The sequence below is a fragment of the Melozone crissalis genome, unplaced genomic scaffold (assembly GCF_028551555.1).
Source record: "Melozone crissalis strain CALT ecotype California unplaced genomic scaffold, PUWL_Pcris_2 ptg000027l_1, whole genome shotgun sequence".
NCBI lineage: Eukaryota > Metazoa > Chordata > Aves > Passeriformes > Passerellidae > Melozone > Melozone crissalis.
Genome location: NW_026535805.1, coordinates 64,312,525 through 64,331,826, shown reverse-complemented (window position 1 = coordinate 64,331,826; position 19,302 = coordinate 64,312,525). Strand labels below are relative to the sequence as shown.

The window sequence follows — 19,302 nt, the reverse complement described above, 5'->3', positions numbered from 1 at the left end:
GCAGAGGCCATGGAAATTAAAGATGTGAGTTTATCCAGTAACTCCCACCTATCAGAGTTCAAAGGAAGATGCCATCCACTTCTTCCATCTTGCTTTCTACCCACTTAATTAAACATTGAGGAAGGAATTCTCTTACCAGTGAGCTACCTTACAATGCAGGAAACTGTGCAGAGTTTCTGGCATTTGAATAGCAGTTCTGTAGTGCTGAATGCAAACAAGCCCCACCAGCACTAACCTGCAGGATACAGTAGCAGAAAGCTGCTTTCCCACTTAGTTCTCCCAGCCAGTCTGGGGATTACAAATTTAGAGATTCTGATCTTCAAGAGGTGTGAGAGATGGTCACAAGCCTGCTCTTAGGAAGAGAAAGGTGTGGATGGGGAGGAGGACCTAGGTGCTGCCTTTCCAAGCTGTTCTGGATCGACACATTGATTTTCTGTCCTAGATTTGGGCAGTCATCTGCAGATGTTTATTATGTATGAGAGTCATTAAAATGAATCCACCCAAAAGGCAGCAATAATGGCTTAGAATTTTCCCACAAAGAGGGGAAAAAATTGGATGTCACTTTTTTGAGGCAAGGATGGAAGGGGGGAGAAGGTTCCTCTTTGGCTTGAAAAACTGTCAAGACTGTCAGTACTAAATTGAAAAAACTGAAGTTAAGAGATACAGAACTAGAGCTGTTAATTAGAAGAAAAAAAACCCACAACAATCCCGCCCCCCCCCCCAAAAAAAAAAACAAACACCAAAACACTATTTTCAATACAATGTGTGAGCAAGAACATCAAATTCTGGGACACACTCCAGTGGCAGGCAGCAGGACTGAGCCCCACCCAAGGCTGGGGCAGCAGCCTGTGCAAAACCTGGCCACCACTTTGTTTTGTTACAGCATCACCAAGGACAGCTCACCTCCTTCCCATGAACAGCAGGTCAGCTTTAAGTTGCCTGAATCATTTGGGAAAAAAAAATAAGCCTGAGGGCAGACCCAAATCAAATTCTCCCAGCTCAAATGCCTGTGATCACAGGGGAAACCAGAGCCCAGAGCTCAGCTTGGCTGCTCTGGGCTGTGTCTGTGACCAAAGGCAATCACAGAGCATACCCAGCCCAATTTTCTACCAGCTAATATTGACAGGCACAATAGTTTTTAATTGGTACTCTGAGAAGCAGCATAGAGAATTAAACAAAATTAATGCAGGTATCCCAGAGAGAACTGCAGCAGGGGAGGCCAGAATTGAAAGAGATTCACAGTCCTTCAACTGTTGAATCTTTCCCCAAGCAATTTGGTTTTGTGAAATTTTTCTTCTTTGCCTTATCTGGGTACTTATACAGTTAATAAATAATGAGAGCTAGTGACTCAGTTGCACAAAAATAGGTTTTTGAAACTGCAGGCATAGCAGAGTATTACCTTTTTGCAACCACACAAAATGTTTTGGGAATCAAGCTGTAAAATCACAATGAGTGCAGTAAATCAGATGAAATCTGCCTCTTTGAGCCAGGAATATTTAAATTGTAACACCAATTCATGCCCCCAATGAGCTGATATGTTTATTTGGCTTCAGGAAATAGAAGATAACTGTCAGTGACCCTATTCTCAGACTTCCTCCCCTATTTGGGGGGGGGAGGGAAGGAATCTGAGAAATTTCTATCATTTTCCCAGGAAAGACTCCCAAACAAATGATGTCATTTTCAAGCACAGAACAATTCAGTTCTACTACAGCTTGGCCAAATACCTAAATCCACAATTTGGCTACAAAGAAATATTCTTCAGAGCAGTGCTCAGCTTGCATCTCAGCCTTATGTGTGCTGGTGTTTGCCAGCTGACATTAAATGACTGCCTTTGTCAGGAAACTGTCCCTTCTCCTAAGTTCCTAGTTCAAGTGAAGTCCTGGAACCAGAAACCTGGCAGGAGGTGCCTGTTCTGGCAGCAGGACCCGGTGCTCTGAGTACAAGAACATTTATACTCGTCAGGTTGAGCAGCCAGGACAGGCAGGCAGCAGCTCCCACAGCTGCAGGCACAGCCCCTGCCCCCAGGCAGCCCAGGGCCAGACACTCACCACCTGCAGCACTTCCCCTCACCTATTTTTAGACCTCCCCAAATCAATGTTACTATTTAACTACCAACTGGCCGTGAATGTCTTTTCATTAAAAAAATCCAGCCACAGACACTTGCTCCAGGACATATAACAAGGGAGCACAGACACCAGTTTGCCCACCTAAATTATTAAAAATCCTGCTGTCCATCCACAGTTTGCCCTGAGTCTCCTTAGAAAAGCTCTCTCAAGATGTTCATGAGAAAATGGGGTATATGCCACTTTGGGAAAGTTTGGATTAAACCAGAAAATAATAGATAAGTACCAAAAAAGCTGTCTTTAAACATCTCAATTCAGTACCATTGATCCTATTTTTTTAACCTCTAATTCTGGAGGAGCTGAAATATTTCCCGTGCCCGAGTTAATGCTGCCAATATGATGTTGCTGAAACTACTTCCATGAATTTTCATACTACATCAATATACCAAGGTATTCCACTGGCTGTGGTAAAACAGAACCATGTTTTTGCGCCAAAAATCAATTTAACTTTGCGTTTTTGGGGGTGGAGGGAGGGGGTGGTGGGTAGGGGTGGGCAGTGGCAAGAAAGAAAAAAACCCAAAAACCACAATGAAAATAAACTGCATTTCTCATCTGAAGGAATGGCATATTCTCCTTCCCATCTCTCTGCTTTCTGGAATTTTTTCTATTAACATTTTTTTCTGCCCAGCTGTTTCCTCCCTCTGTAATTTCCCACGTAACCTCTTTGCAGGTGTGGAATCTTTATTCCAGCCCCAAATTGCTTTCTTCCTGGCTGACAAAAACCACTTTCAGAGTGCAAAGCTTTCACCCTTTCAAAGACACCTATAGCAGTAAAGGGCATGGACTCCAAAGTGTTGACAGTCAGACCCCCACAGCCCCTGCCACCTCTCAGCAGCAGAATGCATTGTGCTATGAAAATGATGAACGACCTCCAGTGGGGCGATCGTGTGTTATTCTGACAGCCAGGAGATGGGAGCTCTGCTGGGTGTATATATTCCTCCAGAGAGGCAACAAAACAAGGTGGTTCAGTCCTGCTCCCCAGGTCACATCCTACATCAGCGAGCTGCTGAAAGCAATTGCTGCGGGCAGCTGCCTTACTGTCCATCCCTCACCGCTGCTCCCGACTGTAAATCTCTCGTGAGGAGGATGCATGACCTGCTCTCTCTTCCTGGTCGCTCCCCCAGCCTCTTAGGGCTGCCTGCTCTGCAAGTGGGGGTTCCTGAGGGCCTGTGCTGCTGCCCTGCCTCTCCTTTTGCAGAGACAGATCAAAACAGAAAGGCCCCTGGGAGGAATGAACAGTCTCACCTTGGCTTCTGATTTAAAAAAAAGGCAACAAAAGCTTAGAAGGGGGATGAATTCGATGGGATACCAGGGACTGCTACCAGCACCAGGAGAAAGCAGTCGTTTTACTTTACATTCAGAAACTCAATTTTCTGTGGCATATAAATCAAAGGAATAAAATCTGCTGCAGGCAATAGCTGTCATTTATTCCTGTAGCTGTACCTTGAAAAATCCCCAAAGTTTGTTCTGGGAGCAGGAAGCCCCAGTGTGCTGTACAAGAGGACATTCAAGACCTCCCTTCAGACAAGTGGCACACAAATCCCTGAGCCAATAAGGCACATGTCACAGCACAGCCTCCCCCATGTGTGTCTGACTATAGCTAAACTTCCTATTTGCTCCTAACACTGATTTTCAGACAGGCTTATGGACCACAGCACAAAAGCCAGTCCCAGCTGCATGGAGAGCTGGATGAGTTTCAGTTCTACAAGCATGGGTTGTGCCTGCATCCCTCCCATAAACTGAGCCCACACTGGCAGACTGAAGGGTCACCTGTGTCCCCACATCTCATCTAGCTTGCAACCCAAACCCAGGAAACACGACTTTTTCCTTCATCCTTTCCAACCTTTAAGTTTAGTACAATTTCACTTTAAAATTGCAACTTCACTTCCAGAAACATTTGAAGAAATAAAACACCCAGAAACAGTTAACAGCAATGCTGCTACAAAGTGAGAAAAACGCTGTTACTTACTAAAGAAGGGCTGTGTACACACACATAGGAAAGAACAGTGGGAAAATTCAATTATCCATCATCTGCTACATTAGGAAGACCCAGGTAGGGCCATTTCAACCTCCTTCTAGAGTTGTTTATTAAGGAGATTGCAAGGCAGGAGCATGTACTATATCTGGCTGAAATCAGCACACAGGCTGCACTCAGCTCATCATCCACTGAGAGCTGGAGCAAGCAGTACATCTACCCAGCTGGCATAATTCATCATTGAGAAGAGTAAAACGCTCCAGTGCCCACTGCTGGGGAGCTCCATGTCCTGTGGAAGCACAAGGCATTTACTGAAAACCAGCCCAGTGTGCCTAAGCCTACTCTTCTCCCTCTCACAGCTCAAGAAACTGAGGCACAGTGAGTGATTTGTCCCATGTTACAGAACAAATCAATGCCAGCACAAGGAATAAAAGCTGATTAATAATTACAGTAACACTGTTGTTCAATGGGTCCTAAATGTCAGCACAAAGAATAAAAAAAAACAAACCAAGAAAAAATCAACATACCTAGATCAAAGTAATTTTATTAATAACTCACAAGAACAAATTTGCTACATTTTACTGAGAAAACCACAGTTTTATGTACCAGGGCAGAACTTGGAAAGCTGCATACTAAAATGCCGATTATGCAAATTTATCTTATGAACATTTTTAGACAAGAATGAAGGAGACTTTCTTTTCTTTAATTAAAACCAGAATCCTACGTAGTTCATTAGCATGGATTCTGAGCAAAATGAATATTAATGTAGCCCACCTCTCACAATTCTACCTGCCAGAAATACCAAGGAAAAAAAAAAGGTTAGAAAATGGATTCCTGAGCAACTGTAAATGCGACTAATGTCACTGCAAGGCTGCTGGCATCTTTGAAAGGTCACAGAGATCAGGAAAACCTTTTTGAGCAGAAAAAGGCAAATAATACTGCCACCTTCAAAAAGGCACGAAAGAACATCTGGGGAACTGCAGGCTGCTCAGCCCTGCTTCACTCCCCAGGAATGTTACAGAATATGCCATTATGGAAGGTGTTCCAGGCACAAGAAGTACCGGGATGAGGAGGTGATGAGGAGCAACCAGACAATGCCAATTCACCAAGGGCACAATCTGACTGATGCCAACTCCCAGGAGCAATGGCTTTGCAGCAAAGGGGACACCACAGGTGCCATTCCCCTTGACCACAGCAAGGCTTTCACTAGTGCGTCCCACAGCAGCCTTGCAGCCTGACTGAGGGTACAAACTACTGGGTGGATAAAGAACTTGGGTCCACTGAGCTCAAGCAGTCTGTGGTTCAAACTAAACTATCAGGTGGTTACAAGTGACATCCCTCAGTCACCAGAACTGGGGCAAAACATGATGAACATCTTACTTAGCAGAAGGGAGCCCAGCCAAGGGCACTGGTCTGTGCAGCCTGGAGAGGAGAAGGCTCAGAGGAGACCCAATACAGTTTCCTGCTAGAGCAGGGACTGTAAAGAAGGCAGAGCCAGACTCTCCTCAGACATGCAGTGAAAGGGCAATAGACAACAACTCCAAACTGCAACCAGGGAGTTGGCCATGAAGAACAAACTCTTGGTCATGGGAGCAGCTAAGTGCTGGAGCCAGCACCCAGACAGCCTGTGTGACCTCCATCACCAGAGGTTTCCAAACATCTTGAGCAACATGGTCTAGATTTAAAACTGGTATAGTGATTCACAGGGTTGGATAAAATGACCTCCAAATGGCCTTTCAATCTAAATTTTTCTATGATTCTGTGATTTTAAATGCAAGTTTAATCAGTGAAAAGCAGCAAGGCACATTTATTCTGATGGGGCTTCGGGATGTTGCCCCTGTCAGGTCTCAGACACCATTATGTGCTTCTTGAGCCAAGAACTCCATGTACTGTTTCCGGGCAGGGAAATCGTCAGCCGGCCTGTTGTACGCAGTCCAGACGGGCTCTCCAACAAACAGCCTCATTGCCTTCACGTAGTTCTGCCACAGAACAAGAAGTGACAAGTCATTTAAGAGCTCCTTTTCAAGGGATCTGCATTCCAAAGTTAAGGTTTCACTTGCACTTCTGTAGAAATTTTTGAAATTATTTCATGATGGACTGAAAGGTTCACACGTTCCAGAAAATTATAGCATTATACTGCTTTTCCTGCTCCCAGTGCCTGCAGTGGAAGACTGTGGTCCCTATGCAGCGATACACTGTGTCATGATCAGTACCTCCAGCTCAGGCAGAATCAATACTTCTCCCCCTGTCAAAGAAACCAAAACCATCCTGTCTTATGCAAACCTTTTGCACTGGATCCACAATACTCAGCAGTGCAGCATTTAAATCCTATTTGCTTAGCTAAATAGCAGAACCCAGGTACCCACAATGTTTACATAATGCTTTTGGGGAATACCAGAAGCATCACAGTCACAGCCATAAAAACTGAATGGAAGTGCATAAGCTACCCAAAAAATAAAGCTTACAGGAAGTGAAAAGTCTCCAGATTCCAAAAGGAAAAGCAACAGCCAGCTAACAGCAGCTAACCAAAAATATGCCTGGTGCAAGGTACAACTGTGGCAGCAGAAAATGCCTGCAGATGTGCTCCAACCATGGGGTGATGGGGAACTCTCCTCTTCTGCCTACTCTGCAGAAGTACTACTTAGACCCTACCTATTCTGTAAAACACAAACAGATGATTATTTTACACCCAGGTTCAGAAATGGTAAGAATAAAGCTAGGTACCAAAAGAACTTAGCTGCAAAATGCCAGGGTCTAGAAGCACCTAAAGATTTTACTTCAAAGTCAGCACTTCTGGACTAAAGCTCCCTCAGTGAACACTTAAGACTTCTTGGGGCCTCAACCATAACCCCTGACAGTTTGCTTATGTAAAGAAAAAGCCTGAGAATAGTAAATGTAGTTTATTTGCTATGGATCTCAAGAAGCAGATAGGAAAAGTTGGGTTTTTCACTAAAGCAGCATCTCCCTTTTTCACATGTATGAACACTGCTCTCTGGACAGCGGATTCAAAACAAAACCATTCCCTTCACCAGAAATGCAACTTCACCACACAGGAGACAACACATTTCCCCCTTTTTCAGGGGTAATGCTGAGGTTACAAACACCTCTGTAAGAGCCCACAAGAAGAGAAACACAGACCAGGACTGTGCCAATCTCACACTCCCACTGGCAAAAATATCTTTCCAAAGGAGGCCACCACCTGTGAAGCCAGCACCCAGCTTAGCATACAGGAGTTGCAAGTAGTGGCTCTGGACCCTTAAATCCTTCTTTCCCCAAAGGTGAAAGATGTCACTGCTGGACACAGACATGTTCTTCTATCCCCACAAAAATACACAACAAGGCAATACAGAATGATCCATCCACACATTCTCCACCTCAACAGACAGCTGGGACAACTGTGGGAGGGACAGCCCTAGGCTTGATATGCCACAGATATCACGTGGCAATGAGTTACAGTCACAGCTGAGGAGGAGAGGCTGAATTTGTGACCTGGAGATGAAAGGTTCAGATGCTGTGAATTATTTATTATTTTTCATCCTCCTCCTTCATATTTAATATGTTTTGCTAATGAACTTCAAGTCTCAGGGCATGTAGTTACTAATGTGATATACATTCACATGGATTTATCATCAAAATTTATGGTAATCTACAACAACATACGTTCTCATCCAGTGTAAATCGGTGGTATATGCCAGCAGGGAGGGTTATCATGTCTCCTTTCTCCATGGAAATCCGAATCCATTTGTCATCCTTGTCTCGAACATCAAAATAGCCAGATCCCTCCAGGATGTAGCGAATTTCATCATCGAGGTGTAAATGCTCTTCATAAAATGTTTTTATCTAGGAATAGCAAATATTTTGGAAAACTACTGAACATAGGAAAGCTGCAAAGAAAACTGGCAGAAACACAGAGAAGCTGAGAAAGGCTTTCAAAGGGTAACTGTGTTTTAACTAACAGAGGAGACCAACATGGGTAAGATGGCCAAGCCAGCCAGCCAGCCTCTGTCTCCAGACACATCTAAGCAGGCTTCACATTCCCTTTGGAGGGCAGGAACTCCTCTGACAAGAAACAGCAGCTCTAGCTGTACATAACCATTCTCTGAATAACAGTGATCCTTACACCCATTTGAAAGAGAGATGGGTAAAACATCACACTGCAGGATTTGGCGCTTGCACTTGCTCAGTTCGATCATTTTGTGCTTTTTTCCCCCAACACACAGCACCAAACAAAGCCACAGATTATCCCCTCTCTTTTACACTTATGTAGAGCTGAATTAGCTGCACAGGTACTACTACTGTCTGTGAAAATGCAGTCACTGCCAAACACAGCCCATGTACAGAAATCTGATGTAAACAGTGTGTCATGCCTGCCCACACACAATGAGACCCAGCTCCAGGCTCTCTTTCTTGTCCAAGACAGTGACAGCAACATTCTCTTTTTTACGGGATGCTGAATTCTTCATACATGCACAGAATACAAAGCACATTTTAAAAGTTCAATTAACGGAGGCCTGGGAGGTTTAGTGCACAGTGAGCACTAAACAGCAATGCAGCAATGCCAGGTACCATCACCACCTGCTCATGTTTGGATGATATTTAGCCACACACTTCTGCAGATGTCCTTGAGCCAGAAGTGATCCAGCACAGCAGGATGAGAAGTCCCTACATCTTGTAAAGAATGGCCCATCTTTCTATCAGATAGAGCCTACCTAATGAGTTACTACCTATTTCACCTTCTCACCAAAACAAAACCACTAGAAGACAATGGGCTTAAAACAAACTGCTAAATGGAAATTTAATAAAAATATTAAAGTGTCATTGGGTTGCTGTCCTCAAGTCAGAGCAGCAAGCCAGCAGCACCTGGAGGCTGGGATGAGAAAGCTCCCTGTAGGAAGCTCACCTGAACAGTGTTGAACTGCTATGAAATTGTCAAGGTACGAGTTCCCCAAGGTAAAAAATGTTCTTGTACAAGGAACAATTCCATGGGGTTAACACTCACTTAAAAAAGATACATTATGCAAGCAGCCATTAGGATGTAAAAGTCTTCAAAGCCCAGGCCCAGCTGGCAGCCACTTGCCTTCATCGCAGAGAGGCTCTCTGAGGACAGGTCAGCATTGGCAAAACTCCCCTGGTAGGAATCTTAGTTTTGAAATGACAATGATGGAAATGATCCTCAAAACCTTTGAAGGCAATGTACAGAAGCAAAAGACCTCTACTATCTTTAAAACTATATCAAAGGTTCTTTTTTAATGTTCAGGACTTCGGTACAGGATGTATTTTAGACGTGGAAGCCTCATCCTCGTGTCCCGCTGGGCTGTGCAGGTGTCACACGCTGGCCGGCGCGGGAACCCGCACTGAGAGCCAAGTTTCGCGTACCTTTTCCTCATAATTTGGAAGCTTGTCTTTATGTATGGTCACTATATCCATCCAAGAATAATTTTCTGCTCTCCGAATCTCTTTCAAGCATGGATCAGTCTCATAGTTATCAGCATCCAGCTAAAAGAACAGGCACAGGAGAAAGAAAAAAATAAAAGAAGGCGTTCGGACGCCATTGCTAAAGGCGGAACTCGGGCACTCGTGGGAATCCCGAGGTGCCGGCAGCGCCGGGGCGGCTCGGCCGCTGCAGGGGGAGCGGCCACAAGGACATGGAGTGCCGGCACCCAGCCCCCGCCGCCTCCCCTATGCAGGCGGCGCGGCCCGGCCTGGCCAGGCGCTCCCCGGCGCGCCCGGCGGTACCAGCCCTCGCCATGCCCTGCGGTACCAACCCCGCCGTACCCTGCGGTACACCACTCCGAGGCGGCGCAGCTGCTCCAGGCTGACGGCACGGTTGGGCCACTGCCGGTGCGGCGCCCGCTGGTCCTCCTGGGACTCGTCCATGTACCAGGCCTCCACCATCGCGCCGCCACAGTGTCCGCGGGGCCGGGCCGGGCTGCCAGTGCGTCCCGCCCCGGCGCGGCTCCAGGCCCGGCAGCGAGCGGGACGGGCCCGCCCCGCGGCCTGGGGCAGAGCGGTACAGGGGCGCCATGGGCCGCTCCAAACACTGAACACGGGGCGGTGCGGAGCTTTCGTTTGGGGGAACAGCTCCAGCCTGAGAGCCGAGTCCCCGAAAGACAGGCCGGGGCTCGGGGCCGCTCACTCGCACCAGCCCCTGAGGTAACCCGAGTGAACGGCCATGGTGTTTGCATCGTGTCGGCCCCCGCTGTAATGCTCTGACGGAACTTACTGCTACGGCTCAGGCTTAAAAGCCGGCATTGCAACCCCACAATATGGAAAAAAGGAAATTAGGCAAAAAATAAAGAAAGTGGTAAAACAGGGTTGCACAGATAACTTGTGTTGTCTTCACCCATGAAGATGCATCCTCAGCATCCTCCCTGAGCTGGAGTGAACAAGACACCCTGGGGTGTGTCCCCTCCAGCCTCCACACTTCTGCATCTACCTGATCCTGTAGGGCAAATAAACCAAGAGCCAGCTAAGCACAATATAAGAATGGCCAGACAACTGAAACAATCCCTCCTTAGAATTTTTCTTAATAAAGAGTTTCTTACTTACCAAGGTGTCTCAACCACTACTATTCTAATTCTCATAAAAAGGTACCAGATCCCTTTAATGTATAGTATTTATGTTTAAGCACTACTGGTTATCAAACAGATACTCTATAGAAGCTGTGCTAAGGCACATGGAGGACAAGTAGGCATTTTGGGACAGCCAGCACAATATGGTGGCTGCTAAATGCCAATATTCTCCTAAAGCTGCAGTTCTCTGAAAAGATGACTTAGAGATCTGTCATCCTCTGCAGGCCCTCAAGCCCCTGTTTTAACTCCTTTTGAGAAGTACTGTTTGTTTTCCATCCTTTAATCTACCTTAATCTTATAACCTTCCTCTTGCCTTTCTTCTGTCCTGAATTTCCAGAAGAATAATCATTCATACAAAATTGATATAAAACTCAGTCCTATTAGATTTTCTATTATAATCTACCTATTAGATTCAGGTAATCAAGTGGGCTAAATTCAGTATTACACAGTTATGATTTACCCACTACAATCTTACAAGTTTTCCAAAGCTCCTGCTTAAAAAAAAAACAAACAACAAAACCCAAAACAAAACCAATTTCCATACAATAAACAGGATTTACTTGTTTAACATCATATGTAAGATAGGCAAGTTATTAGATACCTGATCCCAGTGATGGGTCTTTTCTTTGCAGCCAAACTTCTAAAGTAAATAGATAATTGTGTGTGTACATACAAAGAAGCAGAGGGGGCCCAATCAGTGCCCTCTTTTACCCCTACATGAGCTTCAATGTGCAGTTTTCAATGAGAGGAAAAAAATTAAAATCATCACTCCTCACTGACCTATTAACTACTGGATAGCCAGTTTCCTCCTCCTCCTACAACCATGTGACTAAATATGTAAAACCCTCACATTCTGCCTCAGGAAAGATATTATAATGCATGAGAGCTATTAAGTAACAAACTTCTGCAGCTCTAACCATCTGTATAGAAATTTACAAATCCAAAAACATTTCAGTGACTCCTAGCTTAAACCCTACTAATTCAGTGGTGCAAAGGTACCAAACAGAAAAGTTGACAGAGATAACACAACAAACCTGTTTGCTTTTCCTGTACACTTGCATAGAAAATGGACATCTCTGTTAGGTGACCTCCTACCAAATCAACCAACCCCAAAGTCTGCCCCAGCTATTTTGGGATGCAATAAATATCTCTGCACAAAAAAAAAAAAAAAAAAGAAATATTTATTTCATCAAGAGGAAAATACAGAACACTTTGATTTAAAATTACTTCTTCAGAAGCCTGTCTGTAAGGTGAGTCCATAAGTACACAACACAGCTAAAAGCACTGACCACAGCCTTTCCAATAGATGGAGAAAAAGCAAATACTCAGTATCATCAACTAAATATTGTCTCAATCGTAAAACAAATGCAACAGAAGAAAATGTGGGGTTTTCCTTCCCAGAAGTTGGTTTATAGTTAGTGCTTCAGGCCAGAAAGAAGTACAGCTCAAAGTTCAACTCCAAAACAATTACAGCAGTTCAAGTTGTTGCTGTCATGTTGGGCCCTTTACTCCCAGTGCAACAGTCTCTAGTCCCAGGCCATCAGCACTGTGGTTTACAAGCTCCTTCTCTTGCTAGTCTATCAGCTTCTTCATTTCCTTGGAAGCCAGCATGACCAGGAATATGCATCTGTCAGGACAAAATATATCAGCTTAGACATGGAAGAAACCAGGAATAAAGCAGATACATGAAATTTGATAAAGCAATGCTCTGTCACTGATAGTACAGGAGCACCTCCTCAGAGGTCCCCACCTAATATTTAGCCCTTAGGTTTTCTTCCCAGAGATTTTCATTGTCTCTCTTCCTCTAGGGAAACTCTTGTCAAACTGTGGATATCATCTTTATGGGAATTAATTAAAAGCATAAGGACCAGCTAACCTATCCTTTAAGAAATACAGACAACTGCTCCAATTCAAAATTCCCACCTTCCTGCATTCAGTGGTTGAACTGAGTTGATCTTTCCCCAGAAGCCAAAGTCCTCTATTCCACTAAAGGCCTTGGTACTTACAGCACTCACTTAGGATACATACATAGGATCAAAAGATCCTCTCAATTTTCAGATGTCTTAATTTGTCTATCCATTAATCAGGAACTGAAAAAAACTTTATACCCTAAGCCCATCCTTGTCAGAAGCAAGGGTGGAATAGGAAGGTGAGGAAGAAAATCAAGCTTGCTATTTGACAAGATCAAAGAGGGAATAAGCATGAAGTGGGTGTGAAGTGACATCAGATTTACATGGCAAGGTTTTGGTAGCACATGGGGAGCTGTAGGTGTGGATTCTGTGAAAAGACATGAGCAATGCCCCTACATGAGAGAGAGCCAGATCCAGACAGCTCCGAAAGGGACCCAAAGGTTAACACAGCTAAGCCCATCAGCAAAGCTGATGGCTCTTCTGTGAAAACATGTTTAAGAAAGGGTAAAAATGCAGCACGACAGCCAGAGAAAAGAGTGAGAATATGTGAAAGGAACAGCTCTGCAGACACCAAGGTCAGGGCTGAAGGAGGAGAGCAGAGATTGCCCTGCAGCCTGTGGTGCAGACCATGGTCAGTCAGCCTGTCCTCCTTACAGCCCAGGAGGGCCACAGTGGAGCAGAGATGTGCCTGCAGCCCATGGAGGACTCTGCATGCATACACTCCTCCTGAAACAAAATCTCTCCTACCTTTTCTAAGAGATTCAGTTTTAACAAGTGTTCATAAAGGAATATCTTTTAATTATGTAAAATATTCCCAAGAACAGCTGAACTTACTTAGTCTTTAATTTTTTATGCTTTCTCCTCAATAGAATATAGGAGTAGCTATAGAAAATCTAACCAGCCTGTAAGTTGCAGCCACCAACTCTGTAACACAGAGCAACATGAATACCTGCAATAAATTCCCATTAAAAAATTGCACATTAAATATCTACATGATCCTGTTTTCTACAGAGTAAAGACAGAAGCTGAGTAAACATGCCATTACAGGTGCAAAGTCAACTGTACACACATTTTCTCAAATCAGTGGCCTTATATCAAAATTAGGCTAAAATTTAAGAGGCAAAGGAATATATTTCCCTGAAGTGTTAAGCACTGATATTAGAGGTTACAGAAAAATACATTCTACCAGAAATATCTGTATAGTTGTTGTTTTACTTCTTTACTGGAGAGCAAAACAATTTAAAAATTGTTATTTTAAAGATCTTCTCATACTAAATTTCCTTGGAAGAAATGCAGTTAAGGCACAGAAAACTAGAGTTGGTTTATTTGGGGTTACACACACTTAGTTTTCCCAGTTTAAAGACACTCATGTATTCAGTTACTCCAACAAAGCAGCGTCCTAAATAGTTCTGAAAAGCGAATACAGAAATTCAGCTATGGCACAAAAACCAGTTATATTCTAATGTTAGATTTCAACAAAATTGCAAACAAGGTTAGATTTCAACAAAAATTGTATCTACTAACACCACTAACAAACTAAAAATAATTATTGCAGGCATTTTCTAAGCAGTAATAAGAGACAGGAAACAAATACAAATATTCATTTAAATAAATGAAATACTGGTTCCAAGAATCTAGGTTATGTTGCTAATTTGCTTTAAATACAACAAGCAGCTTCTCTGTATTTGCAGTTTTACTTAAGGTAGTACAATATGATGCTCTACAAAAGTCTTAGTTATGATCACACTTTTAAGTTTCTACCAGAAACATGTTTGAAATGTCATTAAGAATAAGAAACAAGGAACTTACCCACTGAATTTCGATGTCTTTTACTAGATTATCGAGTCTTTCAAAATCTTCTTTATTTATTACACTTCCTCCTGAACTTGTCCTCCAGCCATTTGTTTTCCAGTTGTCAACCCAGCTCGTAATACCTGTGCAAAGGGGGTATCACCATAAGAGTGCTGTTAAAGAAGCCAGCAAGGATCAAGATGGAGCCAACAGCCTTTTAACAAGACATTACCTCTGTACAAAGTTCCAGGCAAAAACACTGGATACCAAAGATAATTCTTGTTTGCTTCTCTGATGTTGTCTTTCAGGAGTGTATTTTTTTATTATTACTTGAATTGCCCAATCATTAAATTAAATATCTGTGTTTCCAAACAGATATTTAATTTAAAGACTACAATCTTATATATGCACTGTACGCAAAGCCTCCTAAAAAACAAATTACATCCATTTGTACTTAATTACAAGGCTCCTTCTTTGGCATTTTTAAATATAATTCCTAGACACATCTACAAAAAACCTTTTGGCTAAACACTGCACCTCAGTGACCCAAAATACAAAATGAAACTGCCAGCAAAACCAAAGAGACTAAGACAAAAAAGCAACATTTAATTTTCAACCATAAGCTGCACTAAATTTTTGTTTAATGTTATTTCAAAAAAATCCCACAAAAATCAAATCTCCAAAGTGATCTGGAAACAAACAAACATGTGTTGCCTTTGTAAAACTGAGTAAAACACAAAAAATCCACCTAACTAAACAAACAAATAAACAACAACAACAAAAAAAAGCTTAGGCAATTCCAGATTATCACAGGAACAAAATCTGAAGATCTTAAGGAAAGAGGAAGTTTTTTTCTGAAATAAGTCTTATTGGCTGCTTCATATGGTATTTACAGAGAATAAAATTAGGTTTTCCAGGTCCTTTAATACATAATCTGAGCACATATCTCTGGCTAGTTTTCCAGGGTAGGCTAAAAGCTTGGAAGCAAGAGAACTTGAATGTACTTCACAGGTGTGTGTGTGCTAAAAACAGCCTCTCCAATACATGCAAAACAACAAAAACCCTGCAGGTTACCACACCAACTTCCAAGTAATTTCCTGAGTACAGCCTTAACAGCCTATACATGAACAACATTTTTTCTAGATTTTGTCACACTGAACACCTCAGGACACAAATCCTGGTGTTACTTCTGTCAGCATTTACTAAAACAGACACTTGGACTCTACTTCTATTTCATGCAGTTAGCAGGCAATGTCTGATACTCAGAAGCTTTTCCCCAAGCAGTCATAAGTTATGCCCTGTCTTCCTTACATTCCTCTCTCCAGGAATGTTCTGTGGGTCTTATGTAAGGAAAAAGCATGCAGTGTCTTTAAGGATAAGAAAATTAAAATCATTAACTTACCATTAATAGTAAACTTGCTATCAGTGTAGATTATTAACTTCTTGATGTTTTGACTCTTGGCTTGCTCTATTGCTTTGCAGGCTGCCTTGAGAACATTTCAAAACAACCACAGGTCAGAAAGGATTTTGGCCACATGGAATTAAGATACCAACAAAGTACCTGATGCTAACACAGAACTACATACATTACTGTAACCTCTCCATCAATGGTTATCAATGTGTTTTAGTGTAGAGGATCCCAAAATTGTGTATTGCAGATGACACCTTTATGATTCAGGCAAAGAGGCAGGCACTTAAGTTTCAAAAGCAAACAAAACCTCGTAACATTTTGATGTTCAACTCAGTGCTGAAGAAGTAGCTCTCTGACCCATTTTCTAACTATCAAAACCTCTATCAACACTCAGGCATTTTCTCCAAAACTTTGAGGAAGAACTCATATCAGTTCCAACAGTCTGGATGCCTTAACAGGTTGGGGTTTTTTTTAGTGCTCTGAAACATTACAGGCAGAAGTGGCTGAGTGTGGATGTAGAACTGCAAAGTGACAAATCAGTGACAAATCTGACCACTGGCACACCAACACCACCTCTAAAATGAACTTTGAAGTTTTTAAGCAGATCAATTGCCTATTTCAGTTCATCTCCAAACATGGAGTGTGGGATAGCAGAAATACCATAATTAAGAGGAAATGAAAAGAGAAGACAATATCTGCTGTTGTCAACAGAAGTTAGTCAGGAGCCTAGAATTGGTTTTTACATTTATCGAAGGATTAGGATACTCTGATTCTGCCATCATAAGAAGTCTGAAACACACACATTAAAAATGCAAGAGAATCTATACAGAGTTGAGAGTGAGACTTTCCTAATGTAAGGCTTTTTTAATAACTGTGCTTGGTGGCACTTGGGAAATTCTCAAGGTGAATTACCTAGTTCAAAGCCAGTAAGGACCAATAAAAATTGAAGATAACTATTTGTTTGAAGTCATAATTGAATATTTTGCATACTTCTCTTAGAGCTCCATACTGGTTTCTGGAAACCAGAGCTAAAATAGCCCTGAAAGTGCAGCTGCAGGCTAACATGGAGAAGCATTTCAGGACATTTGCTACTTACATGGATTTCTGCTCTTTGATTAGTCTGCCGTCCAGGAAGTCTTTCACTGGTATTTCTGTGTCCAAAGAACAAATAGTAGATTAGTTATTCCAAGTATTCAGAATGGTGTATAATTAAAGACATTAAAGAGAAGAATATTATTTCCAGTTGATTTTTCCCAGAAAGGCTGCTTTCTCTGTTCCCATCAATATCTCCTCACTCAGTCTCATAACACTGTCATTATGAGTCCCAACAACAGAGCTTCATATTTAAAAGGAGGCTGGTACTGTAAATAACATAAAAACCAAACAGAATACATTAATTTAAAAAAAAATAAATCCATTGAGCTACTTACAAAGGGTGGCCTGGTCCCCAGTAGACACCTATACCAGCACGTGCCCTCTTACGTCCATTACTAGAGCAACAACCATCTGTATAAACAACTGCAAAGTCACCTACAAAAAAATTACCAAAATCAGCACTTCCTCAAAAACACTGACTATTTAAGGTAGAAGAAATGTTTGCCAGTATACTAAGCCCCAAAACTTCCCTCCCCAGAGAGCCCTTCTAAAAGGTAACTGCAGAAGCCATGTGAATTAGCAGTGCAGAGCACCACAAGTCCCACTGCAGCTTGACACCCTCACTGCTGTCAAACCAGCCAGCCTCAAGAAGAACTTCTGCCCCAAGTCCCATACTTTTCACTACAGTTCAAGTCTTCTTCAAAACTTCAAAGCTACATCCAATCTTTAGCCCAGACACACATAAAATCACACCTATAACACTATGATTAAGCTATATATTCATACCAGTAAAAACCAATCAAAACTACACTGAAAGATGTGAACAAATAGATAATCGTTCATATTTTCATTTCAAAAAGAAATAATGGGCTTAAGGCCCATATACAAACTTCTCTAAAAGTTTTCTAATAGTTACACTTGTTGGTTTATTCTTTGCGACAAGCAATGAAATAATTAAAGGAATGATCAAAGACCTCACCCATATATGAAAACTTATCTTCACTGACTGCTGGTATTGAGCACACTGAGTGTACTTCATCATGTTTCACACGCTTTGCAATCTGCTCTTCATTTGTAGACTGTTCATATGGCCTTTTACATGTACTGCAACACATGGTATTTAATTCTGGTTCCTTTCTCTGGCTACCATTTTCTTGTGTTACAACTGGAGGACCAAATGCCTCTACCAAAGAAAAAAAAAAAAAGGAAGTTAGGAAGTTCAGCAGAATCAAATTTTATTTTATTTGAAACGACTGCTTCTAAAGACAACAGTTGTTAGCAACTATTAGCAGTGTTAGTCTGTTATCTGACATCCCCCGCGCCGCCAAACTATTATCGAAAAGAAATAGAATACTCCAGTCATTCTTCATCCTAAGTCTGCGGAAACAGACATGCAAGGGCCCTTACATCTTTAACACATAGAGCAAGCAACGCTCTCCAAACACCACAGAAACACTTTCACTGCACTGGCACATCCATCCCGTGTCCGGAGGGCATGGCCATGGCGCCGAGCCAGTGACGAGGAATGAGCAGGGGCCGGTGCCCGCGTTCCGGCAGCAGCCGCAGCGCGGGCTCAGCCGCCGTGCCTGCCCCGAGCCCCCGGCGGGACCCCCGCCCTCCTCCCCCTCCGTGCCGGCGGCGGGACGCGCTACCTGCCGGCTCGGGCTGCTGCGGCCCCGGCAGCCCGGCGCGCACGAAGGCCCAGGCGTCCTTCTCGGTGGCGAACTTCTTGAAGCTGGCGGAGGGGAACTTGTTCACCTGCTCCTGGCACTCCGCCCTGCAACACAGCGGGCAGCGGTGAGGCCGGGCCGGGCGGGCTCCCCGCTCCACCGCAGCCCTCGCTCCCCGCTCACCAGGTGCGGTAGACGCCGGTGCGCCGGCCCTTGCGCACGGCGTAGAACATGGAGCCGGCCCTGGGCACCAAGCACGAGTGGCTGAGCACGGCCACGAGCCAGCGCAGCATCCCGCGGCCCCGCCGCTATCCGCGGCCCCCGGCACCGCTGCGCCTGCGCGGCCGCCGCCCTCACGGCAGCGCCGGGGCCTCCTACGGGCCGCCAGAGAGACCAAAGTACCAGAAAATGCTACAGCGCAGGGTTTTGTACGGATTGGCGTTTTTGTTTGGTTGGTTTTGTTCCCTCCCCCCGCCAATAATGGTGTTTTTAAAACCGAAATCAGCTGTTGTTTGGGGCATGAGGTCGCAGCGGCTTTGCACGAGCCACCTCGTTCTGGAAGCCCCATTTCTAAAAGGCAAAGGAGACCTCTCAGGTGCGCTGACATGTTCAGCACGTCCGAGAGGCTGGAGCTGAACAAGGTTGATAAGCTGGTTCTCATCCAGCTGAGCCCTGCGGCGAGGTGGCCTCTGGAGTGAGGAGAAACACCTTCACAGAATCGCAGGGTCCTTAGGGTTGGGAGGGACCCCTGGACA

General features: G+C 43.7%; 2 protein-coding genes across 2 annotated transcripts; both read right to left on the bottom strand.

The window, feature by feature from the left end:
- Positions 1-4,626: 4,626 nt before the first annotated feature.
- On the bottom strand, positions 4,627-10,047 carry ADI1 (acireductone dioxygenase 1). Its single transcript, XM_054280279.1, has 4 exons — positions 9,874-10,047; positions 9,475-9,594; positions 7,759-7,938; positions 4,627-6,077 (listed from the first exon to the last, which is right to left on the bottom strand). The coding sequence occupies exons 1-4, from the start codon at positions 9,991-9,993 to the stop codon at positions 5,946-5,948; spliced, it is 552 nt and encodes a 183-aa protein (XP_054136254.1). The 5' UTR covers positions 9,994-10,047; the 3' UTR covers positions 4,627-5,945.
- Positions 10,048-11,471: 1,424 nt separating this feature from the next.
- Positions 11,472-18,867, bottom strand: RNASEH1 (ribonuclease H1). The gene is made up of 8 exons (XM_054280280.1): positions 18,731-18,867; positions 18,530-18,654; positions 17,857-18,060; positions 17,213-17,312; positions 16,879-16,933; positions 15,774-15,858; positions 14,390-14,514; positions 11,472-12,297 (listed from the first exon to the last, which is right to left on the bottom strand). Exons 1-8 carry the CDS (start codon positions 18,838-18,840, stop codon positions 12,211-12,213), a joined length of 891 nt encoding a protein of 296 aa, XP_054136255.1. The 5' UTR covers positions 18,841-18,867; the 3' UTR covers positions 11,472-12,210.
- Between the last annotated feature and the right edge of the window lie 435 nt (positions 18,868-19,302).

Coding starts and splice junctions, on each gene's coding strand:
- ADI1 (XM_054280279.1), bottom strand. CDS start 9,993: ATGGTGGAGGCCTGGTACATGGACGAGTCCCAGGAGGACCAGCGGGCG. Junction 9,595..9,873: donor TCGGAGTGGTGTACCGCAGG/GTACGGCGGGGT, acceptor CTGTTCTTTTAG/CTGGATGCTGATAACTATGA. Junction 7,939..9,474: donor TTCCAAATTATGAGGAAAAG/GTACGCGAAACT, acceptor TGCTATTCCTAG/ATAAAAACATTTTATGAAGA.
- RNASEH1 (XM_054280280.1), bottom strand. CDS start 18,840: ATGCTGCGCTGGCTCGTGGCCGTGCTCAGCCACTCGTGCTTGGTGCCC. Junction 17,313..17,856: donor AGATAAGTTTTCATATATGG/GTGAGGTCTTTG, acceptor ATTTTTTTGTAG/GTGACTTTGCAGTTGTTTAT. Junction 16,934..17,212: donor TGGGGACCAGGCCACCCTTT/GTAAGTAGCTCA, acceptor CTTTGGACACAG/AAATACCAGTGAAAGACTTC.